General features: G+C 37.1%; 4 protein-coding genes across 4 annotated transcripts; 3 read left to right on the top strand and 1 right to left on the bottom strand.

Annotated features, from left to right (window-relative positions):
- Positions 1-368: 368 nt before the first annotated feature.
- On the top strand, positions 369-1,754 carry LOC105231078 (uncharacterized). The gene is made up of 3 exons (XM_029552360.2): positions 369-794; positions 895-1,360; positions 1,416-1,754. Exons 1-2 carry the CDS (start codon positions 533-535, stop codon positions 1,194-1,196), a joined length of 564 nt encoding a protein of 187 aa, XP_029408220.1. The 5' UTR covers positions 369-532; the 3' UTR covers positions 1,197-1,360; positions 1,416-1,754.
- Positions 1,755-1,850: 96 nt separating this feature from the next.
- On the bottom strand, positions 1,851-3,182 carry LOC105231077 (translation initiation factor eIF-2B subunit alpha). Its single transcript, XM_011212176.4, has 5 exons — positions 3,021-3,182; positions 2,854-2,958; positions 2,426-2,789; positions 2,100-2,370; positions 1,851-2,041 (listed from the first exon to the last, which is right to left on the bottom strand). The coding sequence occupies exons 1-5, from the start codon at positions 3,055-3,057 to the stop codon at positions 1,895-1,897; spliced, it is 924 nt and encodes a 307-aa protein (XP_011210478.1). The 5' UTR covers positions 3,058-3,182; the 3' UTR covers positions 1,851-1,894.
- A 143-nt stretch (positions 3,183-3,325) lies between these two features.
- LOC105231076 (BTB/POZ domain-containing protein KCTD9) lies at positions 3,326-5,361 on the top strand. The gene is made up of 3 exons (XM_011212175.4): positions 3,326-3,854; positions 3,921-4,520; positions 4,599-5,361. Exons 1-3 carry the CDS (start codon positions 3,840-3,842, stop codon positions 5,043-5,045), a joined length of 1,062 nt encoding a protein of 353 aa, XP_011210477.1. The 5' UTR covers positions 3,326-3,839; the 3' UTR covers positions 5,046-5,361.
- Positions 5,362-5,753: 392 nt separating this feature from the next.
- Positions 5,754-11,741, top strand: LOC105231075 (methenyltetrahydrofolate synthase domain-containing protein). Its single transcript, XM_011212174.4, has 8 exons — positions 5,754-6,423; positions 8,185-8,358; positions 8,433-8,633; positions 8,764-8,939; positions 9,169-9,510; positions 9,589-9,669; positions 10,086-10,311; positions 11,025-11,741. Exons 1-8 carry the CDS (start codon positions 6,336-6,338, stop codon positions 11,351-11,353), a joined length of 1,617 nt encoding a protein of 538 aa, XP_011210476.1. The 5' UTR covers positions 5,754-6,335; the 3' UTR covers positions 11,354-11,741.
- Positions 11,742-21,221: the final 9,480 nt, after the last annotated feature.

The raw sequence follows: 21,221 nt of genomic DNA, 5'->3' as shown, positions 1-21,221 counted from the left end.
AAAATGTATATATATTTTTATATTTTATCGATCACAACTTATAAATTACAATTTATCCATTTATTACTCTAATCTATGGAACTGATCGAAAACGGATCTTATATACATATTATAAATGATTACTCCTTAGCATTTCGCTACTTTCGAAAGTAAAAGCTTTTCTGTCATGTAATATAAAATATAAATTATCTATATTCTACCATGATATTAATTAAAAGTTATTATTGCTATATATAAATATACAAAAATATTAATTTTATTACAGTAATTAATATTCTGCAGCAGTATTTTTGTATTAAATATGGCGTGGTAAATTCTTTGAGAACCACCTACTCACAATTACCGTGAATGGTTTTGTGAAAAGAAAAAGAAATTGCAAATTCATTTGTAGTGAATTTGTAAAACAGTTTACCATTTGTTTATAATTGAATGTTTTGATTAAAAACTAAGCAAACTCAAAATGCGATCTACACAACAAATAATTTAGTTTTGTTGTAATCTTTAGTGTCAATTATAGTGTTTTGGCAAGAAAATGACAGATCCTTGGCTAGTTCAAAACTCAGGCCAACAGAATAATTCGGTTGAGAACGGTACAAGGGAAAACGGTGTGCATCAACAGCAAGGCGAGGAAAAACTTGAAAAAGCGCTTTTGGAATTTGAGGACAACTTCACACCTACTCCAGCAAAAAACCGGAGCGACAAACCGTCAACTTCAACAAAGATTGACGGAATCAATAAACCTGATCATTGCCTTGAACCTTTGCCTGATTCTGACAATTACTTACGTGGACTCGGTATGTTAAAACAATAAAAAAAAGAAAGCGGCATTTTTAACGTAAAAATTTTAAACGAATTTTGTATTTTTTTAATTCGTTTTGTTTTTGTTCATTATAGAAAGAAAATTGCAAAAAATCAAAAAAGGTGCTAATTTAGTGGAAGCCCTAACTGAGAAGCGTAACGACTGTCTTCGTCAACTACTGAATAGTGGTGACGCCGATAACAACAATGAAGTGTTAGCCTTAGAACAACCTTTGAACAACATTGAATTCTATAGACATCTTCAACCAGTACAGGCTTTATCTGTTGGTGAACTGGTCCATATTGTCAAACACGATCAGTTACAACAAGATCCAGCCCAAAATACCTCCGACCAGCACCAAGAATTGGATGAGGAAGACAAAAAGGAAATAAAATAGTATTAGAAAGTTAAATGAAAATGAATACACAATTCGGCGAAGTTTTTCTCTTTCTAACCGATTTGGCTTGGAAAAGTAGAATAACTATACCGATGCTAGTGACAACAGTCTTTCTCATTATGGATATACGTTTGCAAATAGAAATCAACATACAAACCGGGCAGGTGATGCACCAATTAATTTTGAAATATAATTAAGTATCATAAAAAGTATTTTCAGGCAGCTGCGGATTTAGATGAGCTTGATGATGATTATGATGACGATGATGACGACGATGATGATTCAGAAGATTATACTAGTGAAGGCTCGAGTGATGAAGATGAGAATGCAAATATGTTTATGGAATTTGCACATGAGCACAATCAGCAGGATAATAATAGCACTGCTAATCGCTGGAGGCGTTCCTTAGGCTTGAGTTAGTTTTTGTTTTTGTAATAAATGTGTAAAATTTACTATATTTATCAATATTAAATTTCATTATATACAAAAATAATACATACCTTTACTATTATCTTCATAAATTTATTATTAAATAATATGCTTATGAATTAAAATGTTTTACATGTGTTTTATGTTGCTTAAAATCCACAATTATTATAACTAATAAAATTTAAATAATCAAAATATGTTCGAAATGTAATCATACACTAATCATTATTATTTTACTCTTTATATTTCTTTAATAAAAATTGCTATAATTACATGTAAAGCTTAATCAATTCGTCACTAACAGCCGATGGAGTAAGAATACCCAAATCAGTAAACAACAATGTTATATAAGCTGGTGGTGTATAATCCACTTGAGGATGCACTTTAGATACATCTACCAGATGCTTACGGGAATACTGAAACATTAAAAAATAAAATAGTAATAATGTTAATATGTTACATGTATGTATATACTTTATATTCGTCGGGTAAATCGCGCTGGTTTAGAGGATAAAGTCGTGTGAATTTGAAGCTTTCCGCCAAAACATAGAAAGGCTTCTTCATCTCACGCGCGCACAAGCCCATGGTAAAAGTACCGATTCGGTTTATTATGCCACCGCTTTCAACTACAGCTTCGGCTCCGACCATAACAAAATCCACCGATTCCATAACATATCCTGTAGCCGAATCCAAAATTAGTGTGCTACTTATTCCAGCTTTTTCAAGATCGGACACCATTTGAGCACTGAAAAAAGGTAATCGATATTAACTAGTATTTTTTTACAGAATAAAATACCTACCCTGAATTATCTGGACCACCTTGTGTTACATAAACATGAAATTCTTTATTTTTTGCTGCGCTTATGAGCGCCTTTAACACAACACGCGAACGCGAATGGGTCAACACACGGCAGCCATCGTTGACAAATTTCTTGGCCTGTTGAGCGATAACATTGCGCGAGTTTAAAAGCTTTGTTAGAAAAATTTTGCCACGGTGCAACATAATTTGTCGACATTCTTCCATGTGCTTGTCATCCAAACTGAGTGTAATGAAACGACAAAATAGCTCACCACCAGACACTACAGCTGCTATGGATAAATCTGTGTTGCGCATTGCTGCCACTGCATCACGCATTGTGGTGTGTAAAATGTGTATGGTATCAACTGAAATAATATATATATAATCCTAATCTTTGTGCAAAATAGTTTTATATTTCAGTATACTCACATTGTTTTTTCTCAAGAATCATTAGCAGAGTTTTAATTGCGGCTATTCCGGAGGAAAGATCTCTATCCTGCTCCAGCAGTTTAAGAAAATAATTGCGCACGTCCGCTATAAACAAGATAATGAAAATGTTTCTATATGTTTTGATAAGTAACCATTTATAAACTCACCTGCATCATCGATCTTTTGATCACCAGTTGATGGCATTTTTAATTAAATTTCAAAATAATAGACAAGAAGTAAAAATGTAATACATATGATAAGTTTCACACAATTTCATTCACAGATTTCATTGACGTTGCGATTAGATATCGTAATTTCTTAAAGTGCAATTAGTCACGAGTGTGGGACATATCGATAACTGTTTAGTGTTATAAAACCTCTCCGTAAGAAAAGGATGTACGATCACACGAACACAAGAGTTTCGGTTGGAATTGTGAGTTGTGCCTTAAAAAGCTAATACAAATTCTGATCTTTGGGAGCATTATTGGGTAATTAACTGGTGATTTAACGAATTGGTGACTTACAGCTCTTACCACATACAATAATATCAAACTTGACGTTATTAATGTCTTTGATTTCCGTATATACGATATATATGTAGATTATTATCAGTTAAGCCATTAAGATATTATAATACATATTAAATACAGTATTACTAAACTTACGGTTTTTAAAGTATTTGATCTCAGTATGAAGAAGAGATATGTAAAGTGCTAACAGTTAATTCGTTAAGATGTTAATATTAATACAAATTTCAATACTTTTGCGTATATTGTGTGATATAAATTTTCAAAATGAACAGAAAAAAGAATTGAAAAGAAATTCGTGTTAAAGATTTAAGAAGTCAATTTTAATACATATATGTGAAATAAAACATATGTGTGGTTTTTAACGTTAGAACTAATCACACCGTTTTACGTGATTACGTATATCAAAACAAAGAACGTGTATTACGTTCTCTGATCAAAACATCAAAGAAAAGGCAAATGTCAAACCTGAAGGTAAATAAATTATCAAAATATATTTTTTATTTGCTCATATATTTTAGTTTATTTTTATTTTTGTAGGCGAAAATGGAGCGTTCAACAATTGATAGTTATATATCTGGAAAAAGTACTCATTCTCCAGTAAAGTCCGAACAATCGAAAAATGCTAAACTAGATTCCTCTGATGTATCTGTTGAAAGCAACAAAATTTTTCCTTCGTCAAAATGGGTAAAATTGAATGTTGGAGGAAAGGTGTATGTAACTACTTTGTGTACGTTAGTTAGCAAGGAGCCAGATAGTATGCTGGCCCGTATGTTCTCCCAAGATGGAATGTTACCTAGTGAACAAGATGAACAAGGTGCCTATCTTATTGATCGTAGCCCTCATTACTTTGAACCAATTATCAACTACTTGCGGCATGGGCAACTTATTGTGGACGCTAACGTGAGTCTTGAGGGTATTTTGGAGGAAGCTAGATTCTTCGGTATATACTCACTTATTAGTCAGTTAGAGCCACAACTTTTACAAATTAATAGATCAATCGACGATATACCGCTCACTCGTCGGGACGTTATCAAAGCTTTGATACAAACACCCCATGCTAGTGAGCTACGTTTTCAAGGTGTGAATCTTGCTGGTGCTGACTTGCGCAAGCTTGATTTTCGCAACATAAATTTTAAGGTGAGAAACTTATTTTATTATTTTTTTTAAATAAACTTACATTTGTATAGTCAATTATACACATTTGTATACTTTCAGTATGCTTGTATGCAAAGGTGTAATTTATCGCATGCCAATTTGACATATTGCTGCCTGGAGCGCACCGACTTAGCCTATGCGAACTTGGAATGCTCGCAATTGGTATCAGTTAAGGGTTTGTGTGCCAATATGGAAGGTGCCAATTTGCGTGGATGTAATTTTGAGGATCCGACCGGTGTACGTACTAATCTAGAGGGGGTTAATTTAAAAGGTGCTTGCTTGGAGAGTAGTAATATGGCTGGAATAAATTTGCGAGTAGCTAATTTAAAAGATGCCAACATGAAGAATTGTAATTTACGGTCTGCAGTACTCGCCGGAGCAGATTTGGAACGTTGCAATTTATCTGGCAGTGATTTGCAAGAAGCCAACTTACGAGGGGCTAACTTAAAAGACGCAGAATTGACCCTCATGGTTACACCACTACATATGGCACAGGCCATTCGATGAGGGGTAGCTACATTGAATGTTACAATTCCCTACCTTAAATTTCCTGTGATTTGAAACGCTATCGATTTCCTGCTTGTGCTTAATTTTTGGGGTTAAGAGAGAAACGTACATACACCTCTATGTATTTATTGCGGTTAAGTTAAGGGTCGTAACAGTGATAGTCTATAATAATATAGAAAATAAGACTTTCCAATTTTAATCTAGGGCGTTTTTATATATAAAAACGTATTTATATAAATAAATGAGTAGATCGGAGTTAATATAAATTTTGTGTACATTTCTTTAGACTGACGTAAGAACAAGGGTCATTAACGTTTGTAATTAGTTCTACTTTATTGATATATATTAATATTTAACATTCACTGTTTTTTATGATAAAGAATATTTTTAAAATTAAAAAAAATGTGAAGCAATTTCAAATTAAAATGATGCCATTCATTATAAAGCGATAAGAGCCACATCATTTCAACAATTCCATTTATTTACATCTGACTAACCCTGTAGTACAAAATGAGATAAATTGGCTGCACTTTGTTTACATATTAGCTCTTTCTTTCTAACACAAGCTATTAACTATCGTATGGTATCTGCAGCTATCAGAGTTATAATGCTTTCGCATTCGCACTTGTGTTGATTGTAACACATTAATGAGGGGAGATTCTATTAAGAACTCTCCCATTTGGTATTTGGAAAAAAAATTGGTGAAAATCGTCACAGTTTCGTTCCAGCTCTGCATCGCACAGACAAGAAATTCTATTTCTGCAGCTGACGTGATATCTCTGTCAACCCCCCCCAAAAACAAATTTTCTCTCGTTGAAAAGAAGAAAGTAAAGCAGCTAAAAAGTCGCACGACGAGATTGTGTGCTAACAATTTTCGCGTTCATAATATTTTGGCGAATTTAAATTGTCGAAAAAATTTTATTTTACCAACTTCATAGTCGGTGAAATTAGAAAAAAAAATTGAAAGAAGAAAATCCAAAGCAGCAACTAGCTTCCTCTGGAGTACAGCAGTGGAAAAGGGACGTAGGTAGAAAACTCTCGTTCAGGTACAAGTACAGTGCGCCTAGTACTGCTGGTGGGAAGAGCACAACAACAAAATAGTATCGAACGGGACGAGTGCCGCTACGTACGATAGGAAAGAGGCGAAAAAACGTGGTTTTTTGGTTCGATAGCAGCCCAGCAGAAAATTGTCAAATTATAGCAAAAGAAAAATTATTGAGTGAATTACGCGCTTTATAGTGACACTAGTGAAGAAGAATAAAAGGTGCAATCTTCGCGAAACCGCTAAAAATGGAAAATCAAAACAATACCTCGGTTGCAGACGCAGCTAACGCTGCGGAAAATGGTTCAAACGCTACTCCGGAAGTGTCTTCTACAAGTAAGTGGTTGAATGAAGTATATTTTTTATTTTAAACTTTATGCTAAACATATAACAATTTCGATACCATGTATAATGCGTTTTATTGGGAAAATTAATTTTAACAAATATTTTTTGTTATACGGTTCATCAAATGCATTTACGTCTGTCGCGGTAAATTTTGTTTCTTGCATTCTTCGGAAGAGTTGTCTAAATCGGTTTAATTAGTCGAAGTTCAAAAGGTTCATAAAGAATAGCTTGAGCTAACAGCATTTATTTCTCTAGAAAATTATTATTATTTTCCTTTTATTATATTGAAACTTATACATCAATGTATACTTTGTTAAAAAATTGTTTCAAATTATGATTTCACAAAAACATGAAATTTTACCTAGAACTATTGTAGTACTTTGTGTAAATGCTCCTAGGATTTTGTACATAACTACACTTTTAAGCGCGAAATTTAAGTGTTTTTAAATACTAACAATTTTAAATTGCTTCTTGTTCCTAATACTTTCCAAATTTGTTCCAACACTTTCTTTCTATGTACAAAAGAGTAAACTCCTCTTTTTTCATATTCGTTTTACCACCATTTCGTATATCATCATCGCTGTCCATATGCAATCTTTCACGCGATCGGCGAGTTTCAAAATAGGCAAAAACAAAAGCACGAAAAAATATAGCATTGCGATTTCTATCAATATACACACACCGTTCTTTATGATTCATATTTGACAGCTTTGATTTTCAAGGGGGCGAGTGGTGTTAGGAAGCTTTGTGGATTTACCATCATTTTGTTGCTCGTCTCTCTACTAATTTAGTTACGGTTTCTTAACGCTACCTATGTACATACATATATACAAGAGTGTACACATGTAAATGCTTCAATTAAACAAATACCGTAATTTGGTAAAGGTCATATTTTTTTAAGTAATCAATGTTTTTGTAATTTTTGCGTCTATGTATAAACGTAATTTAAATTCCGAAATGCTTAAGTTTTTGCTATACGAAGCGTTTTAGCCTGTGTGGATAAGAACGATTAGTTAGTTCTCCGATAGAACCACTGTGCACAGTACAGGTCAGTCATAATTGGTGTAGCATTTAGTATGGATTGTTGATGATTCGTATGATTTGCTCATCGTTTATGAATGCCAACAACATTGCGCCGTTTTTTCATTTTCTTTTTCGCTAGCTGTCATTAACAATTCCAAATAGGAATGAGCACGCGCATATATACACGTATATTGTTAACGCTATGTGTATGGTCTCATTTAAAAATTACATATTTATTAAATTTTCTTTTTTGATCTATTTTCGTTGATTTGTAGAATTGCAGGGAATGTTTGATGAAATACTATTTCTTGGGCGTGTATAAGCAATAACTCATCCCTATTACCACTTTTTGCATTTTTTATAGTTCATAAAAAGTGAGCCCCCAAGTATAGTATATTTTATTTTAAACGGTAACTTTTTGGTACAAGTAACATTTATGCAAAACTGGTTTATGACATAATTTTCACTCTAGGCACGATTAATAATAAGAGACATTTTTTTCCTTCAATAAATTTGTATATAAATTTGTTACGTGTGTTTATGAAAATGAAGGTGAGGCAAAGAAGATGCAAACAGGCTGACTGCTCGCCACGTCCGATATTGCGATGTCATAGTTAATTTTACAATCGTTATAAATATGTTTAGCATTTTTTTAATAACGTTTCTATTCAAGTTTATATATTTATTATGTGTTCGTGGACATTTATTTATTTTTATTAAAATTTTTAGCTAATGTACCCGCTGAGCCAACTAAACGATCACTACGTGTTCAAACATGGAAGAAAATTCAGGATAACAAATGCGGCGTCGGTTTCAATGCTATTTTCAATCGCATACCTGGTTTTGTAGACAGCGACAAAGCCGCCAAACTTCTATCAGAAACCGAAGAGTTCAAAAAAGCTCGTAAGAAAATATAATCCTACACTTATATACATACATTTATTAACAATAAATTTATTTGTATGTTATGTGTATAGAAAACATCAAGGTTAATATCGATCGCGCTTTGCATTCGGTTAAATTGGAAACTCTGCTTGCTGGAAAAAACTTGTATTTACCAGGAACGCGTGACTCCAAAGCTATATATTTAAAGGTTGACGTGCCTGCTGACGCCACAGATGACCAGAAAAAGGAAATTCTAAATGTACAAGATGTTCAGCAACATCGCACTGAAATAAGTAAGTTCAAAAGTTTTTAACGCCATTTTTGAAAGATGAACATTCGGTTTGAATAATCTTTGTCAATGACGTACATACATATAATTCCTATATAGTTCTTTACATTAAGACTATTTGGTTTCTTTTACAGCTTTAGAAAACAAAGTTAAGTTGGATATGGTAGTCATTGGTTCGGTGGTAGTATCACGAGATGGTTACCGCATTGGACGCGGTAACGGTTTCGCCGACCAGGATATTGGCTTGCTTACCGAAATTGGTTCAATTACGCCTGACACAGTAATCGCTACGATGGTACATGACCTGCAGGTAAGGCATAAAGCAAAGAATACCATACATGTACATATGTACATTTGTATGTATGCGTATCTCTAAATAGAACCAAGCAAATATAAATATTTAGACATTAATGACCTCAAGTTCATCGCTACAATAATAGTCGTCGCTATTCAATTGATAAGCTATGCGTGCAAGTGTTCTGTGCATTTGCATCAAATATTTCCAATGATTTTAATATATTACGAACATTTGCTTATAGGTTGTTGATAGCCTGCCAAAGGAGCTATTTCAAAAATACGATACTCCTGTTGATTTGATTGTAACACCCACAGAGGTTATACATGTCAGCAAACGGTTGCCACGACCAACAGGCATATTTTGGGAATTGCTTTCGGAGCGCCGTCTTAAGATTGTACCTGTTCTCCAGGTGCTTAAGGAAAGCCAAGAGAAGGACGGTAAAGTAATTGTGCTGAAAGAAGTGGATACCGACATTGAACAAAATCCAAATGCACGCAGTCGTCGCCGTGGACCGGTTCGTCGGCGCTTCGGACGTCGCAACCAACGTCGCGCTATATCTCAAACCGATACTGAACAACAAGGTGTAAGTACAAAACTACCAGCAAATTTGTATAAGAAATAATTAATTTTTTTTACAATATCATTTTATTTTTCGCAATAGCAAAATGCCGTCTCAAATGCTGTTGCGCGTAATCCTCGCAGAGCCCGCCGTTTCCCCAACAGAAGAAGGCGTCCAACAAAGGTAAATAGTTTACATTTATAACGTTTTAGACATGCCCGTCTGTCTGTCGTCCACCTGTCCATGTATACCCGAACTAGCCCCTCGGATTTTAAGATATCCATCGGAAATTCTGTACATGTTCTTTTCTCAAGAACTTACTTATTTCTCGGAACTAAGACATCGGACCACTATAGCGAACAGTTTTCATACAAACTGAACGATCAAAAACCAATACTTCTATGTAAATTTATTTATTTGACAAGTTATCTTCACGACATGTAGCATGAATTATTGTCCAAGGCAATTGTAAAACTTGTTCAGATCGGACCACTACAGAATATAGCTGCCATACAAGCTCACTGATCAAGATAAAATCGCTTATGCTATGCGTGTGATTTTTTCTTGTTTCTAATATTTTTTTATTTTTATTCTTTTAGTCCGAAGGCGATCAATCAGGTGTTGAAGGCAAAAGCCAGGAGCGCAAAGGAGCCGGCGGTGATCGCAAACAGCAACAGCAACAACGGCAGCAGCGTGTGCGTAAGAATCGACTTGCCCGCGATTTCTGCATTAAACTTTCGAATATTACGCGAGATGTGCGCGTAAAGGATTTGAAGTCCGAGCTACGTAAGCGCGAATGTAACCCACTCTATATCTCATGGAAAGGTAAATTTAATGGCTTATATTCTTATATACAGCTGCGGTCACCTAATTAGCAACGCTGCTTTTTGCATCATATTACTTGTCGTCTTATGATAAGTTGACTAGAATAATTCAAACTTTTTCAGTATAATTAACCGACATTTCACTGCTTTTTGAATAATATGTAGTTTATTAATTTAATTTTATTCTGAACAACACTTTTCACTATTTTAAATTTTGCAAAAGCTTTCGGTCACATAATTAACAACGTTTTGTATATTGTTAAAAAAAAAAAAATATTTATTCGGGTCTGGACAGCACGAAAGCCAATGTAAATAAAATCGTTTAATTGACCGCGCAGTATGTGTGCGGTCGTGATTTTGTTGAAACAATCATATCGAAGGATTTCACTCTGAGTATAGAAATATTATTATTTAAGTGCTTCTTCAGCTTGCGGTGGCCAGTGTAGAATGCGATAAGTAGCCTGAGTTTTTGTTTTTTTTTTTTGTAAACTAACGGGTGTGTTTGAAAAAAAATTTTGACAAGTAACGCTAGGGGAAGCATTTTAAAATTTAAATTAAGTGAAAAGTGTTACCAGATTAAAAACATATTGGTGTTAGGACAAAAACATTTCATTGCTGCATGTCGTTATTAATTACTTGACCCTAGCTGTACATATCTACGCACTCACGCGTACATTATTTACGACGAAAACTAATAATAAAACCATTTAATAGGTCAATTTGGCAAGTGCTACTTGCATTTTGGCAATCGCAATGGCACACCGAGCACTGAGGACGAAATCGAAAAGGTGCTCAAGTCGTTGAATGACTTATCATTGACAGTGACTACCGGTGGTGGTGCTGGTGCTGGTAATGCCAGTGGCGCTGAAGGAGACGCTGCGCAACCACAACAGACAAAAACCGTCGCAGTCAATGTGGAGTTGCTCAAGTTCGATGAGAAGAAAGCTGAAGGTGGTAGCGGTGCTACTGAAAATGGTGACGTTGCTGCAGGCGGTGATGCTGGCGCTGCTCGCATCGAGTCCGTCGACACCACCACCGTATAGTATGAGCTACGGGCTGTTTTGAAACGGCTGTACTTTTGGTTGGGACATTTGGAATCGTGCGTTCAACGAGAGAAAATTGTTTAACATTCATTTACTCCTCCGTCAACACCCGCCCCTACATATACATACATATATTTGCCTTCCCCGTTCAGTAATATATTATGCAACTACTACGCACGTTTCTTATTTTTTCCGAATGTCAGATTAGTTTTATTTTTAATATTTCAAAATATTCTTATAACAAATAAAACAATTAAAGATTTTTGTTCTTTGCCATTGCGGGGTATTATGATAGCCAAGTTCTGAACAAAATATTTGTTTGGTATTTTTTACCATCCCCGTCGGTTTAATTTCGATTGTAATATATTAATTTTTTTTTTAATTTCTTGTATTGCGTAGATAAAAAATACTCTTAACAATTATTAGCTTGCGCGCACTTTTTAACTTATTTGTAAACTGAATTTACGAAGAGAACTAGCAAATATAAAAAAAGAAAATGAAAATAAAAATAAAAAATATAAAAAAACAAGTAAAAATACATAAAAACGAAAAATAAGGGAAAATAATAAAAAAAAATATATATTTAGTTATATATAAAGAAGTAAAAGCGAAAATAACGAGAATTAATTCTCAACGCAATTTCCAAATGTCCTGTTCCAATTTGAAACGCGGTTATTTAAATTGCTCTAGCAGCATGAGCCGCCGCACACATTTGTAATGAAATGAAATACTAAAAAAAATTATAAAAATGTTTGCGAAACAAACAACAAACATATATTGAACTAACAATTGAAACATTTAGAAGAAACTTGTGCGTTTATTTTAATTAATTTAAAATATTTTCCCATTTTGGTGAGACTTTTATTTCTTTCGTTTTCCTCTTAACATATTATAAAACAAGAATACACATTTACTTTTCTTTTTTATACAAGAACATTAAATAAAATATTAAACTTGTGAAACAATGAATTGAAATATATAAACGAAAATGAAACGAAACAAAAATTGTTTTATTTCTTTAACACACTTACCTTTTATGGACAAGACAGGAAAAGTCGAACCTCTAATATTATTGACAAATAAAAAAGTTTTCCAAACGAAAATGATTTTGATTGATCATTCCCACGACAGCCGGTTCTATGTTACCGCTATTGACGCGGATTTAATCCCGCCAAGGACTATTTTTTTCGGAGATCCAACCCTTTAAATTGGTGAGTTTTAGATTAAGTTTGTCATCACTGGAGCAACTCTTTGAAGCAGGGTTGCTCTGTATTCTAACTCGTGCTGACAATGAGTTCAGTACAGTCCCGGAGGTATTTTTCTGCTGCGTCTGCGCTAAAAAGCTCAATTCAAACTTTATCTCGGTTAGGTGTAATGCATGCAAGGGATGGAGCCATCCTAAGACCTGGTCAGGCCTTGAGACACATTAAGAGTGGACCACGAGTTACGTGGCCCCATGTTGCCATCGCACTACTGCAACATTAGCTTCTGCGGCTGTGCAACCTGAACCAAGTACGCGCAGTGCGCCGCCACTCCATCCGAGTGGCCATCAAAAGATCCCTATGGTCCATAGGAGCTCAAAAAGGCAGCGTGATTTCCATTCTGTTCAAAACAAAAAAAACCACTCATATCTTTTGAGTTGTGCTGGTTTCAACGTCTTACGTAAGAATCGCGAGCTATGTAATGGTGAAGGCCTAGCCTTCATACTGCACAATACCGTGCAATATAATCTTATCGATGGCGACATCGTTAGCAGGGATACTACTCATAAATGTCAGGGTATAGCTATCCGGTTAGGCGATGTCGAGATCTAAATATTTAATATACATATACATCCACTGGTTAACTTTAACAAAGCTAACTGAGTCGACTTCACAGAATTTACCGAGAGCACCTTCACCACCCAATCCTACGAACGTTATCATTGGCGAATGTTATGCTGATGCTAAAACACCTAGCACAGCGGTGGTAATCTACCTCACCAAGATCTTCAATCTGTCGCTGACCACTCTTCAAATACCCGATTTGTGGAAAATCGGAAGTGTGGTCCTGAAACCTGAAGCTCTCCTTTCCCCGGTAGTGATGACACTTAAGGACTTGCTACTCCCGACCTTCGTACACCACGTGAGTCAGCACCACCACAGCACTTAGCGTCATAAACGACCATACTCTCTTCTTCGCTGCAAGGAGCCTAACATTCTCAGTTAAGGAGCATAATGACCTTCTCTCAAAGCACTCTGTTTTCGTAGACATCAAATCGGCTCCGCCCCCCAAGAACATGAAGAAAGCTTTCCTTAACTACGTCGACGACATAAGACAAACTTCAGACTAACCGCACTATGTGGCATATTTTGGGAATTGCTTTCGGAGCGCCGTCTTAAGATTGTACCTGTTCTCCAGGTGCTTAAGGAAAGCCAAGAGAAGGACGGCAAAATATGTGCTGAAAGAAGTGTATACCGACATTGAACAAAATCCAAATGCACGCAGTCGTCGCCGTGGACCGGTTCGTCGGCGTTTCGGACGTCGCAACCAACGTCGCGCTATATCTCAAACCGATACTGAACAACAAGGTGTAAGTACAAAACGACCAGCAAATTTGTATAAGGAATATTTAAATTTTTTGCAACATAGTTTTTTTTTTGCAATAGCAAGACCAACAACAAAATCGTAATCCTCGCAGAGTCCGCCAATAGTTTATATTTATACGCTTAATAGGGTATATTAAGTTCGCCACGAAGTTGTGATATCCGTATATAAATGATCAGCGTGACGAGCTGAGCTATGTATGTCTGTCTGTTTGTACATACGCGAATTAGTCCCAGAAAAACTGCTAATTTGTCGGAGCACCCGATATCGGATCACTGTGACAAATAGTTTGGATACAAGCTGAACGATCAAAATCCAATCCTTATATTGAAAACTTTTTGATTTGACAAGATTTCCACGAAATTTGGCATAAATTATTGTTCACGGAGCATATTATTCACATCGAACCACTTTAGTAATAGCTGCCATACAATACCACTGATCTTGATATTGATAAGACCTTTTTATACCCTTTTATGCTATTCGCATATGAAGAGTAATATAGTATCGGTTTGAAACGGCTGTACTTTTGGTTGGGATATCGGGAATCGTGGGTTCAACGAGACAAAATTGTTATCATTGCTTTAGTCATCCGTGAACACCCGCCTCAATGGAATTTCCAAATGAAATGTTAGGTTCCAATTTGAAACGCGGTTACATAAGCCGCCAGACACATCCCTTTTTATAGGGAAAACAAGAAAAAATCTCTCTTGTCCTGTTACACCGAAACATTGATACCCTTAACAAAGAAAAATGTTTTCTGTAACTTGATTTCGATCGGTTATTGTTTTTGTAGTAGGCTGTTTCGACGGAATCAGATCAAAGAGAAAGAGTCTCAAATGTAATACGCAAAATTTTGGGGTTGTTCACTAACGGAATTTTAACGCCATAGACAAAAATGTTGCGGTCTGGTGTGTATACCTTCGTTCAGTTAGTGAATAGAGACTTTCACTTGTGTTCACTTTCAAATACAAGCCATCGATTGTAGTGTGCCATGTGCAATCAGCAGCAGGACAGTGGAGAGAGAACAACATACTGTGGGAAATCTCTTTAGTTTGAATTTTAATCTCGAAATAGTACCGAGGATTGACGACCGCTCAGATAATTCATGGTCCATCTCTTCAGCTCAGCAGGAAGCGTGGATATTTTTAATGTTTTCTGGTAGCATTGTATGATTGACTGTGTTAAAAGCTTTTAAGTTTTTGATTAAGGCAATTACTTTGAAGTTATTCGAAATAACCCGAATATTTGAGCATGAGAAACCTCTGTGCAAAGTAAGCGCCGCACGTGCTCACTTTTGACCAAAACCACGACGAGCTGAAGATTGGGATCGGTGTTAAATACTCCATCATTTAACTCCGAAGCCCAATTGACAGTCATCGAAGTGGGCTGCACACGATGAATCCCAAAGCGCGGGAAAATGTAACAGTCGGCTGACACGGTTACATATCGTCACCTGAAATGCAAAATAACGTATCATCAAAAAATTCGAAATTGAGTGTCTTATTGATTACGCTTCACTACTTCAAATTACATACATAATATTACATATGTTCAACATTTTCTGGTTCTGCGGTCATATATAAACCAGTTTTAACCAATATTAATATTTTGTTTCACTCATGTTCCATTTTATTCCGTGTTTCATTCATGCCACTGTGAATTTCTGAAAATGTTGTTACGTTAATTTGCATTTCAGGTGACGATATGTTGTCGGTATTTTGGGATGCACAAGAGATAGTTTTTATTGGTTACCTTGCAAAAGTAAGAACATCGACTATTATATAGCGTTGTTGAACCGTTTAAAGGACGGAGTCCCCAAAAACGGCCACGTTTGAAGAATGAGAAAGTGCTGTTTCACCAAGACAATACACCGTGTCACAAGTCAGTGAAAACGATGGCGAAAATCCAGAAATTGGGCTTCGTAATGCGTCCATATCCTCCGTATTTTCGAGATCTCGCTCCAGCGACTATTTTCTGTTTCAGATCTCTAAAGAATGCTCGGTGGGAAAAATTTTTCGTTGAATGAAGAGATGATTGCCGAAACTGAGGCCTATTTTGAAGCAAATGCCAAATCGTTCTACAAAAATTGTATCGAAGAGACAGAGGGTCACTATATTGAGTGTATCACCCTTGAACGGAACTATGTTGAATAAAGAAAAGGAATTTTGCTAAAAAATATATTTTACCACGGTAGACCGGGGTCTTTTAAATTGATTATATATTGTACATAGATTATACAACGTAGAAATATCGCAAATTTAATGACACACAAGTATACCTTCGTAGGTCTCCTTTTCTCTATATCTGGTGCTATTCAAAATTACAACGCAACTTATCCTTTCTGACGGTCACGTTCTACGAAAGCAGGACGATTCGGTTGTTACAATCGGTCCAGAACTGTCAACTTGGCGTATACTTTTAAAATTACTCGAGGTATGTTTCCCGATATTGTAACAGCAACAGCAGACACATCCCTTACATTCATTCTTTAAAGTTTCAATCGGTGAGAAATGTTTATTATCAGAAACAGAGTTTACCGTCGTTTTTGCTTACAGGGTTTGTCCGGAAAGTAATAGGACTGAGTCGATTAACAGGGGAAAAAATTTTAACCAAACGTTACAATTCTTTAAGAACTTTCAAAATAGGCTCCTTCTGCGTCGATGCAGCGCTGCCAGCGCGATTTCCAAGGCGGAAGGCATTCTCCGGAATAGTCTTGAGAGCCGAGGTGCATGATGCTTGGATCCCCTCTATCGTCTGCTTGGCTTTTATCGGCCTTTTCAGGCAAGGAATCAAAAAAAGTCGGGTGGGCCATATCTGGGGTGTAGGGCGACTGGGGAAGCGTTGGGATTCAGGCCTTGGTTAGGTAGTTGTTCACAAGAAAGACGGTGTGAACCGTGTTGTTGTCGTGGTGCAACTTTCAATCGGCTGGGATGTCTTGTCGGTTTCGACTGATTCTTGGTTTGAAGGACTTTTACGTAAAACTTGGCGTTGACGGTTGTACAGGAGGAACAGAATTTAATCTGCTCTAACGAACGTTGCATTTTCGGCTTGTACCACTTACAGAAACACGTCGCGCAAATATGATTGATTTTACTCTCCAGGTGATCGGAGAAACCATACTTTGGCCACTAAGTTAAAATAGACGAAAACAATTTTTCACTAGTGCAAGCACCATATACACCTACAGCTAACATGATTGATAATTGAATGGCTGTTCACAAAAAGCATAGGGGACATAAGTACTTTCATTGAGAACACCAAATGGTTTGAGCACATACATAGATGAAACGAGATAACAGTATAAAAAAATCAAAGAACGCGCAATAGAGGTCTTAAAAGATATGGCACAAGTCAAAGTCCTAGCACAAGCAGTTACGCTCGAAATTAGAGACCTAGACGAGGCAGCGACAGCCGCGGAAGTATGCATCTCCCTAAATGATAAACTTCTTGACGAAGACACTATATAACGTAGTGCTTTCAAATCCATTCGACGACTTAAAGACGAAACACAAATTGCCCGTATTAATCTCCCTTTGGTAATGTCAGCAAAACCCCTCGACGTAAATAAGATAAGAATAGGTTGGATTAATTGTAGGATCCAGGAACTTACAAGACCTGTACGATGTTTCAAATGATTTGAGTTTGGCCATATTTCGCACAATTGTAAAAGCAGCAGAGATTCCACCGGCTCTTGCTACCGATGTATAGGAAAGCGGCATGCCGCAAAAGGATGCAGTAGGTATGTCTCTTATGACCATAAGGGACGAATAAACACCCGACTGGTAGCTTTAGCTGTCCGGATTCTAAAAAGGCAGCTGGAAAACCAGAATGATTAGATGTCTCCAGTTGAATCTCAATTATTACTAATTCAAACGTAAAAAACTCCAAAAAATTACAGTAACTGGCTCGAAGCATAATAATCAAAATCTGCGATATGGATTTTTAGCTATATTCCATTTGGAAAAACTCAAAATATTAAAGAAAAAGTCTCCGGGTATGCAAAAATAAAGAGCATACATTTCTATAATTGCTACGCCGCTCCTAGCTTATCTCTTACATAATTCCAGGATATGGATCCACAAGAGGATGCCCGGAATCAGATAAAACATATTACAAAATCACTAGTAACCGTAGCCGACGCCGCGATGCCACGAAGGCGAAGGAAACAAAGCTCCACTGTACTGGTGGTCTGAAAAAATCGCTCAACTGAAAACTGAATGTCTCAAGTTTTGACGTAGACAACAACGAGCTAGACGAAGAGGTGACTTCGCGGAACTCCATTTAAACATTTGGTGAAAAAGTATTTGAAGCAATTATTTGTAAGCGGCTCGAAAAAGATATGGAATAAGATTCCGGCTGCACAGAGAATGCTGTAAATACTGTAACCAAAATAGCTGAAAATGCATTGGAAGGGAATAGGCGGCGTTAGGGTGACAAACAATACTGTGTAGTCATTATCCTGGACATTAAAAACTCCTTCAACTCAGCGAACTGGACAGCAATGAGCTAGACGAACATATAAACATTTGGTGAAAAAGTATTTAAAACAATTATTTGCAAGGGCTTGAAACATATACGAAAGAAGACTTATTCAAGCAGCTCCTAATAGTCACACACACCAAAGCGGCGAAGTCTGTGTCGTCAATTGCTAGAATATTTCCCAATACGAGGTCTCCGACTATTCGTGAGAAAGTTGCTGACAAGTGTCAGTAGTTTGATTATTCTATGCGTGGTGCCAATTTGGTTATCTGCTACTAGTCATAGCTCGTACATGAGAGGAGTTTCTTCGGTACATGTACTGGCGTCATTAAGAGCCTGCTGCCCATTCAGAATAGTATCGGATGACGCAATCAATGTTATATCAGGAAGACTCCCCAATGGCAGCTGTGCTGTCCACGTAGATGCAACCTAGGGCATTGAGCCTGCTTCGCAAAATTGCTGGACAATCTAGAATCAGGTGTTCCGAAGTTTCCTGTTCCATGTCGCAGAACCGGCAGTTTGCGCAAGAGTTGGACAAGTGCTTCCTGAGCCTACGGTGCCCTGTATAGAGAGCGACAAGTGTATTATGTGATTGTTAATTTTTTGAAAAATGTTTTTTCCAAGGCTAATTTTATGTAGTGTGTTGAATTGGCAATATCGAAATAAAAATTGATTGATTTTTTCGCGTTTTCTTTGCTTGACGTTGGTTTGTTGCAACTTTTAACGATAATTTAATTCACAACGTTATTTTATTGTACTTTGCTGATTTGCAAATGTTTGGGTAAATTTTAAGTTCATTGTTTGATAGGTACATTTGTTACCTAGGCGTGGTACATGGATAGGCTACTACTCCTTGCGAGTATTAGCCCAATTATCCTCGATGTGGTTTAGAAAAGTATCCCGGCATTCGTCTGGATATCAAAGCCACAGTCGAGGTGAGGCACTCAGCGAATGGGTGGTAGCTAACAGCCTCCACATTGTAAATGAGCCCAGCGAATTTTATACATTCGATGCGCCGAGAGGTGCTACCCTCATCAATTAGATAGCTATCAGAGCGTTTGACGTCAGGTGGGATGGGACCTAAGTGATCATAATTTGATAAAAATTATGGTTACTGCCAGATCTCCTCCCTCGCAGCATGTAAGTCCATTGCGGCGATGACGTACTTCTGGTATCGACTGGAGCCAATATGGACTATCTGTTAGGGAAACGGTATTGGAAATACCGCTTAGTGAGTTCAAGGAATTGGGGGTTGACGATCAAATCGCTCAGCTAAATGATTTAGTTTGGGGTGTTTATGATAGATTGCTGCGGAAAAGCGAAAGCTACCGCGGCAAGAAACTCAAATGGGGGACGCACGAGCTAACTCTGAAGAGAAGAACTGTCAGGCGTTTGCGTCGGAAGTTTCTACGTGCTAGATGGCCCGATTCTGATGGGTTGCCCCAGATTGGGCATGATCTTTTGTACTGAGATGAGAGAGTACAAAGGTATGCTTCTAAGAATCAAAGAAGAAGATTGGAGAAGCTTCGTGGGGCAAAATAGAGACGACCCCGGGGCCAGGTCTGTAAGATCTGTAGGGGTCGTAGAAGTGAAGCTCTAACCTCTCTTCGCGTTGGTGACAAGGTGTTATCAACATGGAGTGAATGTGCAAGAGTTCTATTGGGTGCGTCCTTCCCCAGGTCGGAAGAACGGACACCTCAAGCACAAGAAGAACTCAAAAAGGATCTTTAAATTCTTACCGCTGGTGGCGGAAAATAAAGACCTTTCTTGAGCTGAGAATTATTCATTCTAATTTTTATTTTGTATTTTCATTGCTTATATACTATTTTTGAAATTTTATTTTTAATGTGTATATTGGTATGCATGTTGCATGATAATAAGTGTTTTTTTTTGTGCGTCGGAGGGGGAATCTTTCATACTGCCTTAGACAGGCAGCATGCAAGATTTATATTGCCCGCTAAAGGTTCAAGGTGCCCTCTGGGGACCCCGTTGGGTATTACTTCGCAGAACCAAGCAAGAATGCCTCTTCAGAAACTCCTTTCGTGGTTATTCAACTGGTCTCAAGCTTCTTCGCTGTCGTTCTCTTATCCTGAGTTCGTGGATCGCTATTGCGGCTCCCTCTTTCATTTTCGCCCATACCATCTTTGATTTCAGCATGTGGCTTATAATGTTATCAGGCATTATCCTTTGGTTTATTATTCCTTCGATGGCAGTTCTCTCCACTTCGTATCTCGAACAAAGATTCGTTGGCACTGCTGCAGAATGAACATGTTGTGTCATCGTCGTGGCCGAATACGTAAAGGTATTCCCTGAAACAGCCATGGCCTGTCAAGAATTGCGTCAGATAAAAGTCTGTCTTTCCACGTTGCCTCTCTTACCAAGCTTATACTCTCACTCTTCGAGGCTAACCTGTCTCTCCTTTTTTCGCTCGTCAGCCGTTAGACGCCTATTCATAGCTTTAGATTTTAGGTAGGCTCTACGTAACTCTGAGGCCATTAAGTCCGGAGGCATAAGACCAGATATGATACTGGCCACTTCATGTGAGATCGTTCTGAATGCGCAGGCCACTCTGGTGGCGAATAGCCTGGTCACTGCCTTTGCCTCATTGGCATTTGTTTTTTGGCGTAGTCCCCCATATAGGGGCCGCATAAATCAGTGTTGACTGACTTACTTTAGCTAGTAGGGCTCTCCTACTTTGACTAGGGCCATCAGTGTTAGCCATTATTCTTGACAGGGCCGCTGTTTTCAGGTACAATTCAACATTTGTGTGTGGGTGTGTGAGGGGTACTTTCCACGGGAG

The sequence above is a fragment of the Bactrocera dorsalis genome, chromosome 2 (assembly GCF_023373825.1).
Source record: "Bactrocera dorsalis isolate Fly_Bdor chromosome 2, ASM2337382v1, whole genome shotgun sequence".
Classification (NCBI taxonomy): domain Eukaryota; kingdom Metazoa; phylum Arthropoda; class Insecta; order Diptera; family Tephritidae; genus Bactrocera; species Bactrocera dorsalis.
The sequence above is the reverse complement of the archived record's forward strand: the minus strand, read 5'-3'. Positions and strand labels throughout refer to the sequence as shown.